General features: G+C 55.3%; 3 protein-coding genes and 3 non-coding genes across 14 annotated transcripts; 2 read left to right on the top strand and 4 right to left on the bottom strand.

Annotated features, from left to right (window-relative positions):
• Nucleotides 1-705: 705 nt before the first annotated feature.
• trnaa-agc (transfer RNA alanine (anticodon AGC)) lies at nt 706-778 on the bottom strand. The gene has a single exon. It is a non-coding gene; the product is annotated as a tRNA-Ala (tRNA).
• Nucleotides 779-1,292: 514 nt separating this feature from the next.
• trnaa-agc (transfer RNA alanine (anticodon AGC)) lies at nt 1,293-1,365 on the bottom strand. Its single transcript has one exon. It is a non-coding gene; the product is annotated as a tRNA-Ala (tRNA).
• A 204-nt stretch (nt 1,366-1,569) lies between these two features.
• On the top strand, nt 1,570-1,642 carry trnaa-agc (transfer RNA alanine (anticodon AGC)). Its single transcript has one exon. It is a non-coding gene; the product is annotated as a tRNA-Ala (tRNA).
• A 1,321-nt stretch (nt 1,643-2,963) lies between these two features.
• Nucleotides 2,964-5,725, bottom strand: ccdc25 (coiled-coil domain containing 25). The gene is made up of 9 exons (XM_053880650.1): nt 5,529-5,725; nt 5,063-5,110; nt 4,961-5,000; nt 4,846-4,897; nt 4,711-4,786; nt 4,320-4,423; nt 4,056-4,258; nt 3,951-3,996; nt 2,964-3,794 (listed from the first exon to the last, which is right to left on the bottom strand). Exons 1-9 carry the CDS (start codon nt 5,551-5,553, stop codon nt 3,765-3,767), a joined length of 624 nt encoding a protein of 207 aa, XP_053736625.1. The 5' UTR covers nt 5,554-5,725; the 3' UTR covers nt 2,964-3,764.
• Nucleotides 5,410-9,652, top strand: esco2 (establishment of sister chromatid cohesion N-acetyltransferase 2). 8 transcript variants are annotated; one of them, XM_053880613.1, is made up of 11 exons: nt 5,410-6,357; nt 6,825-6,889; nt 6,961-7,064; nt 7,146-7,678; nt 7,737-8,035; nt 8,097-8,208; nt 8,280-8,411; nt 8,472-8,561; nt 8,938-9,081; nt 9,158-9,342; nt 9,414-9,652. In XM_053880613.1, exons 2-11 carry the CDS (start codon nt 6,840-6,842, stop codon nt 9,544-9,546), a joined length of 1,782 nt encoding a protein of 593 aa, XP_053736588.1. In that variant the 5' UTR covers nt 5,410-6,357; nt 6,825-6,839; the 3' UTR covers nt 9,547-9,652. The 8 variants fall into 8 exon arrangements, with proteins under 8 accessions (XP_053736588.1, XP_053736587.1, XP_053736586.1 ...); XM_053880612.1 differs by having other exon boundaries at nt 5,410-6,711; XM_053880607.1 differs by having other exon boundaries at nt 5,411-6,357; nt 6,958-7,064.
• A 17-nt stretch (nt 9,653-9,669) lies between these two features.
• Nucleotides 9,670-12,065, bottom strand: pbk (PDZ binding kinase). 2 transcript variants are annotated; one of them, XM_053880639.1, is made up of 7 exons: nt 11,182-12,065; nt 10,958-11,097; nt 10,668-10,837; nt 10,476-10,605; nt 10,234-10,416; nt 9,931-10,175; nt 9,670-9,817 (listed from the first exon to the last, which is right to left on the bottom strand). In XM_053880639.1, exons 1-6 carry the CDS (start codon nt 11,346-11,348, stop codon nt 9,967-9,969), a joined length of 999 nt encoding a protein of 332 aa, XP_053736614.1. In that variant the 5' UTR covers nt 11,349-12,065; the 3' UTR covers nt 9,670-9,817; nt 9,931-9,966. The 2 variants fall into 2 exon arrangements, with proteins under 2 accessions (XP_053736614.1, XP_053736615.1); XM_053880640.1 differs by lacking the exon at nt 9,670-9,817 and having other exon boundaries at nt 9,912-10,175; nt 11,182-11,435; nt 11,601-12,064.
• Between the last annotated feature and the right edge of the window lie 132 nt (nt 12,066-12,197).

Here is a 12,197-nt window from a genome sequence, read left to right as displayed (position 1 = left end):
CACTCCTAGCTTGCGTGCTAATGCTAATTCTAAGACAACCCGGATAGACATGATTTATCAAGAGGATAAAAACTTTTCTGGTGGACACAAGGAAGACAGACACAAGTTTCACAGCAGTAGCATGAAGAACACACGTGAAGGACCACAAAAATCATGATAAAATAAAATAGATAAAAGATAAAAACATGTCCTGAGGATAAAAAGCAGGAAAACTGGAGGCTACCTCTCGCATGCTAAGCGAGTGCTCTACCATTTGAGCTAATCCCCCAGCACTTGTTAAGCACTAAACAAATGCTAATGCTAATATCAAAGATTTCAAAAGTGCCAGTTTGTAATCAAAACGAGTACTATATAAGTACTTACGTACTCACTGATAGCGAGCACTTACAACATTACACAGTTATTATGAGTTTCTTCTTTTCCTCCATGTATATCACAACTATTCTCTGTATGTCTTTTGTGCACGGGTGACAGTCACAAGTTTCACTGCAGTACAAACACAAATTTCACAAAAGTGTCATAAATTGACATTCAAAATCTGAGTGCTGCAGTGAAGTATTTATCTAGAGAATAAAACAATTCTGGTGGAACACAAAGATGGAAAGAGTGAAGGGGAACCACACTGATTTGTATCTCTGGGCAACACCACATAGGGCCTCTGCTTTCTAACATGGGGAGTTGCTGAGGCTGTGAAGGGCCTCAATATGGAGGATGCGGGCATCGATCCCGCTACCTCTCGCATGCTAAGCGAGCGCTCTACCATTTGAGCTAATCCCCCCACTGTTAGCATTGGTGCTAATGCTAATGCTCATACACATAAAATTCCAGATAGACGAAATGATTCATCAAGAGGATAAAAACTTTTCTGGTGGACACAAAGAAGACAGTCACAAGTTTCACAGCAGTAGCATGAAGAACACACGTGAAGCACCACAAAAATAATGATAAAATAAAATGGATAAAAGATAAAAACATGTCCTGAGGGATAAAAAGCAGGAAAACTGGAGGATACAGGCACCGATCCCGCTACCTCTCGCATGCTAAGCAAGTGCTCTACAAGTTGAACTAATGCCCCACTGTTAGCATGGATGCTAATGCTAATGCTACAACGCATAAAATTCCAGATAGACAAGAAATGAGTTATCAAGAGGATAAAAACTTTTCTGGTGGACACAAAGAAGACAGTCACAAGTTTCACAGCAGTAGCATGAATAACACACGTGAAGGACCACAAATATCATGATAAAATAAAATAGATAAAAGCATGTCCAGAGGATTAAACGCAGGAAAACTGGAGGATGCGGGCATCGATCCCGCTACCTCTCGCATGCTAAGCGAGCGCTCTACCATTTGAGCTAATCCCCCACTGCGGGTGAGAGAGTCACAGATGACAAATAAGGCCTGAGACTGCATGAATGTTGGTCAGAGGTCAGGCTGGGAGTGGGGGCGGTGTAGTCCTGGAGGAATTTCACCTTCTGACCCCCTCCACAGTAAAGCGCAGGCGGTCAGGATACCGGAGAACAGCGTGACAGAAACTAGCGTGACAACGCCTGAACGGCAATCTGCAGTGGGGGATTAGCTCAAATGGTAGAGCGCTCGCTTAGCATGCGAGAGGTAGCGGGATCGATGCCCGCATCCTCCATATTGAAGCTTTTCATAGCGTCAGCTGTAAGATGGTCATTTAAAAATAAGCTACTGACGTAGTATCGTAACGTATAACGTCTTTATGGCACCATCTTGTGGTAACTGCATGTTATTTTATCGACGTCTTGACTCTTCAATATACGTGAAAATTACAAGTGGACGCGACAGATACTTCACTCTTGCTCTGAAATAAGACTTTTGTGTCACTCATATTACAGAGTACGTGGTTTTGCTGTACAAATGTGCTTTATACTCAGACCTAGTCAATTTGATTCTTGATTACATGCCAAGTTCCACACACATAACTGTAAATTGACTAATAGGAAGGCGACATTTTTAGTTATGAAAAAAGAGCTTGAATGTTCCATGTCAACAACCAAAGCAATGAAAACAGTAGATGTCTGTCATCGACTGAATATATTGTAATACATTAGATTCTTTTCTTATTTTATTTTTCTACTTTATCTACTATTTACTTTTGTATGGTTGTTTAATGCTTCATTTCTTGGGTTATGACGTCTTTAATTGTGTAATTTCTTTTCCTTGTGTTTAGTTTCAGTCATCTGCTTGTTTATGCTGTACGTTTTTGATTTTCAATAAATGTATTAAAAACATAAAACCCCGCGTGTTTGCTGCTGTGGGAGGTGTCTGGACAACTGTTGATTTATGTCCAGGGTTGTGACGTTCACAGTGTTTTTGCGGGAAAATCAAGTCATGATTTTGAAGGGACAGTCAGTGGTGACGTCCGTGACATCGGTCACTTGCAACGAGCAGCGACATGTGCTGAACGTATCATTTATTCATTCAGTCTGAGACGTGACTCCGCCATATGGGTGAACAAGTACCTGAGACTCACGCAGATTCACTCTCCTCCTCTCCCTCCCACCATCTGAGGGCACTCCTTCACCGCAGCGTTGACTCTCATCCAGCCCCGTGTTCAGCCGGTTCAGTATTATTGTTATTGAATTCAAACATTGTTATAGGGAGAACGTAGCATTCTGAGTTGAAGTCACTCAGGCGAGTCTTGTCTTGAACAGAGAGAGTTTAATGCCAACTTCAGCACTCCGGCTTCAGATTCACCCATACACGAGACTCGCTGCTGATTTTTAATGGTAATGTTACAGATGAAAATGTCTCTCCTCCAGTGCACCATTAGCGACAGTGAGTGAAGATAAAGGCACCATTTTGTTCGTTTTCCCTCGCCTCATGTGGTGGGCAGAAGGCCTGAGCTCAACCCTTCTGCTCACCACATGAGACATAAGGAGGGGAAAACGAACAAACAAATGCATTTATCTTCACTCACTGCCGCCAATTGAGGAGAGACATTTTCATCTGTAACATGATCAATAAAAAATGAGCAACTAACGTAACGTAGACTGTCTCTATGGCACCATGTGCATAGGCCCCGGCCATCGTGATTGGTCAGGAGGAGACCTTCATCCTCTGCTGACAGCTGTGTCTCACTGAAACGCTACGTTAACTCCACCCTCTCGCAGCCACTTCCTCCTCCGTCAAGCCAGGTGACGTGTGGCGTCCTGTCCGCGCACGGAGCGGTTATCATGACCTTGTAACCCTGAGAGAGGGAGGAGAGAGTCTGACTCCAGAATCAACACAGAGTCTCGGCTCAGTTCTGTCTCTCCCACGTCAGTGTCTGCCTGTGATGACAGACACGTCGCGGGTCAGAACTCAAAGATCATTTGAACATGTTGCATCATGAGGAGAAGCTTGTGTGTGTGTGTGTATTCTTGTGAGGACCAGCTCCTCAGCACGTCTGTGTTCTCGGCGAATGTAAGACTGCTCCTGGTCTGGTTTCCGGTCCGAGCGACTGAAGGGCTTAAACACTGGAGTAGGCGGCGCCACACTGTGGCCATGACAGACACTGGACACACGCAGCTCCCAGGCTGAGTTTAATTCCAGACAGGCCCCGGCAGATCTGACATGCAGAGACAAGGCTGCGAGAACACCGCGACACTGGCAGGAAGGGCCCCTAGTCTCCTCCTCAGCAGGGGGCGCCGGTGGTCCGGATCGCTCGCTCGCCGCGTCCGAGCGTAAAGTCTTTTCTGTCCGGAGGTTCCTCGCGGCGGAAGCAGAGGTGGCTCAGGTTCAGTCCTTGCTGCTCTTCACATGAAGTCGTCCGAGTCGTAACCGTCCTGTCGGAGAGACGGGTCAGAGAGGGGTTAAAGGTCAAGAGGAAGCAGTGGGAGGACAGAGCCGCGAAACTACAGACACTCGAGCTGTGAAAGTGAGACCGAACGATGACGGTGGAGTGGACGCAGCCCCCCTCCGCCCCAGCAGGGGGAGCTCACCTCGTTGGTCTGCATGTTCTCAGTCTTCATCAGGGACGTGTAGCTCCTGAGGAACACAAACACGGTGAGAGGTTTCTCTGGCTGCAGCGCGAGCAGCCGCCGCACCTCAGCGCCTCCATCTCCTTCCTCTTCCGCTGCTCCTCCTTCTCTCTCTTCTTCTGCTCCTGGATCTGAAGCTTCTTCTCGTTGCGCTCCTCTCGGTCCCGCGACTCCTTCTCCGCCGCCAGGTCAGGGAAGCGCTCCTCTTTGGTTTTGTCCAGCCGGTTGACAATCTCGTTGATCTTCTTCTCCACGGCCACGACCTTCACCTGCTCGGAGGCACGCCCCCCTCGGTCAGTGCCACGCCACGCGCCCCTCCCCCGCACGCACCTCCTTCTGCCGGTGGAAGCCGATCTGGCCCACGTCCATATCCCCTGTCTTCTTCAGGTTGGACCATGCAGTGTAGACGACGTTGATGTTGTTCATCTTGCAGCCTGAAACAACAGCGTGAAGTCAGCTCAGTTGTAGCAGTACTCCAGCAAGCACTGGGAAAACCACGAGCGGATGTATTTCTGCAGCTACTCTGAGCGCTTCTGTCGCAGCAGGACCTGAGATCCTGACCGCAGCAGGGGCTCAGGCAGCTTCTGGAGCAGGTTCCACGTCTGCACCAGCTATGCACAGTTGCAAGTTCCCCCTGGTGAAACGGCTTCAGACTGGTTGGGAGAGCGCCTCTCCTCATCTCATAACCTGCAGCAGGGCCGGCGCTCCACTGCAGCTCTACCTTGGATGCTGTTGTTCTTGACCAGCTGAGCACAGTCCACCAGGACCTCCGCGGGGATGTCGTCGATGGTCCCGCCCTGAGACACACGTACAGGTCACACCACGGCCCGGACCACAGCGTGCAGGTGCGACTCACCTTAGGGAGCCTCAGGTAGACGTGCGCTGAGGACAGCTTGTCCACGTGGAACCTGGAACACACACACAGTTACTGGCACCTCGCTCCTCCCTCCCCACACGCCGTCCTCTCTCACCAGATGTCCTCAGGCCAGCCGTACTTGATGAGGTCCTCGTCTGAGAGGAGACCACCGGTCAGATTTGAAAACTCCAGCGTGTGTGAGGGACCGTTCACTTACTCTCATACTTGTCTTTGCCCATGTAGATGGTGTAGGGAGGGTCCACCACTGACGGGCAGAAGACAGCACTCAGAACACTCCAGCACCACCACAGCTCAGCACTTGCGTCACCAGCCAGTCTGGCCGTCACGGCGCTGGACCCCAGCCTAACACCCTCATGCCGCCATGCAAGTCGCCACTAGCTCAGGAGCTACCGACACCTCACACCTGTCTGCAACACGCACTCCAACATCACAAAGCACGAGAGGGAAGCGTGTGTCACGGTGGCGTTCGCCAATCACTAGCCCCAACAGCCACGGGTCAATCGAGAGGCTCGCGTGACGTACGAAGTGGCGCGACTGACTGAGCGGTCACCAGAGCGACGAGAGCGCCTTCCTCACTCTCAAAGCGAGGATGACGGCAGAACGGACAGAGAAAGAGCGGCAGCGGAAGCTAAGCACTGACGCGTCGGGCTCCTCACACTCACCGGCGCTCGTGAAGTAAAACACCATCTCCGCTAGATAGTGCCACAGTGGCTGAAAGAGAATGACAGGTTATTCCGACAGATTTCCGCCAAGGTTCCACTAAAACGGTGACGCGGTCGCAGCTTTGGAAGCGTGACTTCCTCCTCCGAGCGCCAGCCGCCTTCTTCGTGGGTTCATCAGCGGGTGCATTGGCGCCACCTAGCGATGCGGCGTGGAGCGAGGACATCTGGGCTGAAACTCGATTAGCGCATTTAATGAAGTTTAAAGAACTTTCATCGAGCCAGTTTCGAATTCAGGGCCGATGGTGGCGCCACGTGACATTTAATGTGCACGATAAGATGTAAACACACAGGTGTGCTGCTCGTTCTCCCTTCCTTGCACTCGTTTCTGGTCACAGGATGGAGCCAGGACCAGCGCGTGCACCTCCTCCTCTCCGGCCTGTGACCTTTGGCCCCAGGGATCACAGCCTCACAACGCTCCGTGCGTCATGACGGAGGAGGGAGACGGAGCCTCTTCACACATCCAGCCATTATCTCTTCTCACACTGTTCATTTGTTTGGACCTCCGTTTGACCTGGGTGTACAACTCTGGTTTGGTCCCTCACTCCAATCATAATGCGTGTTATTGTGGTAAAATAACGGCGAGGGTTTTATCCTGACAGTCCGCGGTGCCGGCTGCTTCCGCTTCCGGTCCTGCGTGTTTGATAAGCAGTGTTGTTGGCGCGCGGCTCAAAACTGTGATCTGCAGAAGCGCGGGGCGCCTCTCAACAAACCGGCGGCGGAACGCACCTTCACGCTTCCTAGACTCGCACGAACCGGAGCTGAAGGTCAGGTACGGACTTGGCCCGCCTCTTCTCGCCTTCCGTGTTCGACTCCGAGGGGAGTTGGTGAGTTAGCGCTCTGCCGCGAACGTCTGAGGGAAACATGACGTCACGCTGATGTGGGTCTCAAAGCTTCGCGACTGTTGTGTCGCGCCAGTTCTCGCTCGGACAACAGCGGCTAAGCTAGCTCGCGCGTGTAAACACGTCAGCGGAAGGGTCGCGCGCGCTCCTGCTTCAGCCTCTCCGAGGTCCTCTTTGACTCCACTGACCCCTGCGCAAAACCTTCTCTGGCTGTTACCATCGTTCACCCATTGTTCGCCTCTAAAACATGAGAATTCGTCTTAAAAACAACACACTTTGGAGATGTGAGTGCCTCGATGGATCCGCTGATGTTCGAGCCTCTGTCTGAGCTCTGAGGTCTGGAACCCGCCATGAGACGGTCACAAGTGCAACTGGTCCGGTTCTGCGGTCTGTGCAGGTGGAGCTGGAGAGGATGATGCCCAGGACCAGGAAGAGGAAGCTCTCGTCTGCTGACTCAGACTGGTGAGTGTCTGCTCCCGGGTCCCAGTGGGGGAGGTGACCTCATGGAAGAACCTGTGCTGTTCTCACAGCAGCCTCCCTCCCAAGAGAGGTCAGGATGGCGGCGGGTCCCCGGTGAAGAGGCCCTTCAGCCGGCTGGACAAGGAGAACGGCCCCAGGCGTGTTCAGGGATCCACAGGTGACCCCTCTCTCTGGACCCTACTGACCTTCATCATCAGGAGCCGCCAGTTTGAGGTTGCTTTTCTCTGCCCCTCTGCAGACCCTCCGGCCTGGACCCACTCGGGGGCCTCGCCGGGAAAACGGGTCGTGCTGTCAAGCTCCTTCTACGGCAGGAAGCCGCAGGTCTACCTGACTCCCCTGGAGAGGAAGGCGCTGAAGGACTCGCTGCCTGCTGCCCCCGCCCAGCAGGCGGCCAAACCACAGAAGAAGAAGAAGGAGAAGAAGGTCAGCAGGAGCAGGAAGTCCAAGAGTGGCTCCCAACTCAACAGCAGGTTTGGAGAGGAGCGGTCGGGCCCTGGTCCAGGCCGGAGGTCCACTCACTGCCCACCGTTCCCAACCAGCAGCCAGGTCCTCAAACCTGAACCCCAGTCCAAGGCTGCCGAGCCCAGGAGGGCCATCACCTTCTCCTTCACCAGCCTCAAACCTAAACCCAAGATTTTTGTGGGCGCCGCCTTCTTCTCCACGGGAAGGAAGCCGATTTCCATGTACAAGAGGTCGGCGCCGAAGAAGTCCAGCTGTCCAAAACCTGCTCCAGAACCAGAACGTCAGGCCCTGGACTCCTCCTCTGAGCAGGTGAGGCGGCGGTGGGGCTCCGAGCCGCTGAACCTGATCACCGCGGCTCTGCTCTCAGCAGGTGGAGACTCGGACCGGAGCCAAGTTTGACCCGTCCGACTGGCTGGACGACCCGCCGACTCAACCGTCGCCCGGACCCGGGGGCCTGCTGCAGGACGTCACCACTGAACCTCTGTCCCGCAGCGACGCTGACGCCCTTAAGGTCAAACACGGCATCACAAAGGACGTGAAGGTGGTGCTGTCCAGGACCCTGCCCCGCGCCGCGGCGGACTCCTCGCTGCTGGACCTCAGTCCTCTGAGAAGTGCCAGCGCTGGCTCGGCTGCCGTCTATCCCATCTTTGGCTCCGCCTCCAAACGGTAGGGCCCCCGACCGATGGCTCCCTCGCTCGGCGTGACTCCCCTGACTGTCACGTGGCAGGTCAGCGCCAGCTCGCGGCCAGGCTCCGGTGTCCTGCAGCACCACAGCTGGCCCAGCGGTCAGAGGGCGCCCCCCGAGGAGGAAGAAGACGGACGAGGACCAGCTTATCATCGTAGGTGTCCTCGACCTCCAGCCCTGCGTTTGGCGCTGTGGCTCCGTTTTGATTTGACCGGCTCCCTTCAGGACGCGGGACAGAAGCAGTTTGGGGCCACGACCTGCAGCTCGTGTGGGATGATCTACAGCGCCGACAATCCCGAGGACAACTTCCAACATTCCCAGTTCCACCACAGATTCCTGTCCAGCATCAAGTTTGTGGTGAGAGCTTGGCGCGAGGGTTCACGTCCCACTGTCTGTCTGTCTGTCTGTCGTCTGCAGGGCTGGAAGAAGGAGCGAGTGGTGGCCGAGTTCTGGGACGGTAAGATCCTGCTGGTGATGCCGGACGACCCCAGATACGCCGTCAGAAAGGTTGGTGTGTGTGTGAGCTGCATGAACGGCTGCTGCCTCACTCGTGTGCGTGTGCTGCGTCATTATAACTGGGCTCCGGTCTGGTTCTGAGTCAAGGTTCAGTTTAGCTGTTGACGGTCCTCACTAAGATAGGAAGACAATGTGTGCATTGGCTCGTTTATTCTGCCTTGTGGGGACCTTTTGCTGGTCCCCACAGGTCCAAACCTCAATTTGAGGATGAAGACTTCAAACTAACTGGGTTCCAGTCCTGGTGTGTTTTGGGGGTCAGATTCAGGGGGAGAGGCTGGGGAAAGGGTGAGGGACAATGTCCCCGCAGGGGTAGCAATACAAACGTACGTGTGTGTGTGTGTGTGTGTGTGTGTGTGTGCGCGCACAGGCGGAGGAGGTGCGGCGCGTGGCTGACAGCGAGCTGGGCTTCCAGCAGCTGGCGCTCAACAGACCCTCACAGACCAAGACTTACCTGTACGTCAGCGCGGAGCGGATGGTGGTGGGCTGCCTGGTGGCCGAGCCCATACGGCAGGTGAGTCCTGCTCCGCCGACACTCTGCTCGGGGAACATCTGGGCGCGTCCAGACGTTGACCACGTGTGTCCTACAGGCGTACCGGGTCCTGGACCAGCCAGAGAGCCACTCGGACTTGACCAAGGACAACTTCCTGGAGAACCACCGGGCCTGGTGTTGCTCCACGGATCCAGAGCCGGCGCTGTGCGGGATCAGCCGGATCTGGGTGTTCAGCCTGGCCCGGCGCCGGGGCGTGGCCACCCGCATGTTGGACACGGTCAGGTGAGTCCCGGAGGCCCTGGGGCAGGAGGAACCCAGAGCCAACGCTAGAGCCCAGCGCTCTTCTGTTGCAGGAGGAGCTTCTCGTACGGCGGCCACCTCACCACGCAGGAGCTGGCCTTCTCCGACCCCACCCTCGACGGCAAACGCCTGGCCACCGCGTACTGTGCCACGCCCACCTTCCTCGTCTACAACTTCGTGGCGTGAAGAGGAACGTCCCGGGAGCCGCAAGGCTTCTGCTGCTTTCACTTCCTGTTCTGACTCACTTTTTGAAAATATTGTTTCATGGAGTTTTGCTTTGTTTAATAAACGTTTCGTGTGAAATGTGACCTTGGCGGTGTTTGACCAGTGGAGGGCGTGTGGCGGCTCAGCAGCAAAGAGGAGGGTCACATGACTGTCACTCGGGAAGCAGCCGAACAGCTGACGGGTCAGGCGTACCTCGGGTTCGGTTCGTGGTGCAGCGACAGCCCCGTCGGTTCTGAAGAACTCGGGTCAGACAGGTGTCCAGCAGCACGCAGTAACATTTATTGTCCACGTGATGGCGACACATGAAGCAACACTTGAATCTGACGCTTCCCTTGTTGAACTGACCTCCAGCCTGTCAGTGCGCCCTCTGCTGGGCGGCTGCTAGTCCAGCACGATGACCTCGTCGTCCAGCGAGGCGCCGCCCTCCAGAGCCTGCACCACCTGGGCGGCCGCCGGCCTCCGCCCGGGGTCTTCCTCCGTGCAGACGTAGAACAGCTCCACCATCCTGCGGTAGGTGCTGCCGAGCAGCTCGGCGTCCAGCGGCGGCCGCGTCCCCAGCCGCTCATAGTAGGCGTCCTCGTCGAAGCTCTCTGCGCAGGAGACGCCGGCGGTGAGCCAAGAACCCCGGGTCACGTGACGCCGACTCACCTTCTTCTTCATCCTCCTCCTCCTCGCCCAGCATCTCCAGGTGAGGCATGCTGAGCGTCATCATCTCCCACAGCGTCAGGCCGTAGGCAAAGATGTCGGCCTTGTCGCTGATCTCTCCGTCCTCCAGAGCCTCCCTGGGCTTCCAGGGCTCCGTGCCTACGTACTCGGCCTCGGGGTCCGACACTGCGGGGCAGACGGCGGTCAGCGGGAGGAGGGCGGGCGGGGCCGACGTGCGCGCTCACCCCGCATGTTCTCGTCCAGTAGCAGGGACACGCCCACGTCGCAGAGCTTCACAGTCTGGAAGTCACCGGCCACCACCACGTTGCAGGACTTCATGTCTCCGTGCAGCAGCCTCTTCTCGTTGTGGAGATACTGCAGAGACATCGGGTGCGGTGAGAGCCAGGAGGCCGCAGCCGAGGTCGAGAGCGCCGCACCTGCAGGCCTCGCGCCACGTGCAGCGCCACCCTCTCGATCCTGTCGGCAGGAAAGGGCCCCAGCCCCGCCTCCCTCCGCTTCTCGATCAGGTCGTTGAGCGACTGCTCGCCGCCGTACTCCATGGCCAGACACTTGGAGCCGTCCTTGGCGGTGGCGACGGCACGAAACCCTGCGGCAGAGGAGCAGCGTGAGCGCCGCGCCGCCACAGCCGTGACCCATCGCGACAGCCACTGTGGCTTCCTCCACCAGGTGCACTTTCACTTTCCCTCCCTCCCGAGCCCGAGCTCACCCACGATGTTGGGGTGATGGAGGCCTCGCAGCAGCTTGGCCTCCTCGCTCAGCCTCCTCTGGTAGACCTGCAGCTGCCTGGACGGACACTGGCTGTTGATCTTCTTCACTGCCCAGGGGGAGGCGTTCATCTCCCCGGCTCTGACGTCAGAGGGAGAAGCCACACAACACACGCGTGTTCAACAACGCCACCCACCGGTCGGAGGACGGAAGCGCCAGACGCACCTGTGCATGAGGTAGACGCTCACGCCAGTGCCGCAGCCCAACTTCTTCATGAAGGGAGACGCGGGGATGGTGATGGGGGTCCCCCCGTTGCTGCCGGGGGCCCTCGCGCGCCCCGCTCCGGGGGTCCTCACTGACCCCCCGCCGCTTTTCTTTTCTGGAGTTTCCATCCTCCCGTGGAACACAGAGCCGGTCGCGCAACTGGGGCCGACGGTCGAGCAGAATGATCGAAGACGCGTCCTGAGACCGAGCTGATCCTGCCACACGTGACGTCGATGAACCACACGGCTGGTCGGTGTAGCATTAGCAGCTTTAGCTAACAGCTTAGCGTCACTCTGCGACGCGACGTGGCGACGCAAAGAACAGACTCCGTGATTTTCACCGAAGTCGCCAGTTTTTGTTCAGACCGCGGAGTCACTCACCCGATCGAGAAATCGCTGGAGTCCAAAACAAACGAGCCCGCCGAACTTTGAAAAGCCGAGCTGCGGACGGAAGCCAGTGTGGGACAAACGCCACTGCGTTTGGGCAAAACTTTATATAAACAATAATCGACGGTTCTGTTCGATGTCCTGTTCTGAAACATTTTAACAATGGGTTGTGATTTTGATGCGGAATCCTGCTACGACGTGTAACAAATTATTTAAAACAATTTAAAGATTTGCTGCAGTATCCCTTAAGTCCACCAGGGGACAGCAAAGTCCCATAAACGAAAGTGTGTTTTCGTTGTAATTTTGGGGAGAAACAATGAACGATCTCAACAACAGCAAGCAACTGAGGTTCATCAAAGTCACTGACGTTTTGCAGCTCAAGCTAACGTTTCTGTGAACTGTGACTTTGAAGCGCGTGACGTTAGCGCGGACGGAAGAAACGATGGGACGCACACCTTAACCGGCACTACGTCACAAAACGAGATGTAAAAAGTGTTGTTCGGCCAAATGTGTCTCAGGATTCGGGAGTTCCTCACGATAATGAACTGGAGACGTTCCTCTGACGGTGACGCGGTCGGACGGCAGAAGCGT

Source organism: Synchiropus splendidus, chromosome 12 (assembly GCF_027744825.2).
Source record: "Synchiropus splendidus isolate RoL2022-P1 chromosome 12, RoL_Sspl_1.0, whole genome shotgun sequence".
Taxonomy (NCBI): Eukaryota; Metazoa; Chordata; class Actinopteri; order Syngnathiformes; family Callionymidae; genus Synchiropus; species Synchiropus splendidus.
The sequence above is the reverse complement of the archived record's forward strand: the minus strand, read 5'-3'. Positions and strand labels throughout refer to the sequence as shown.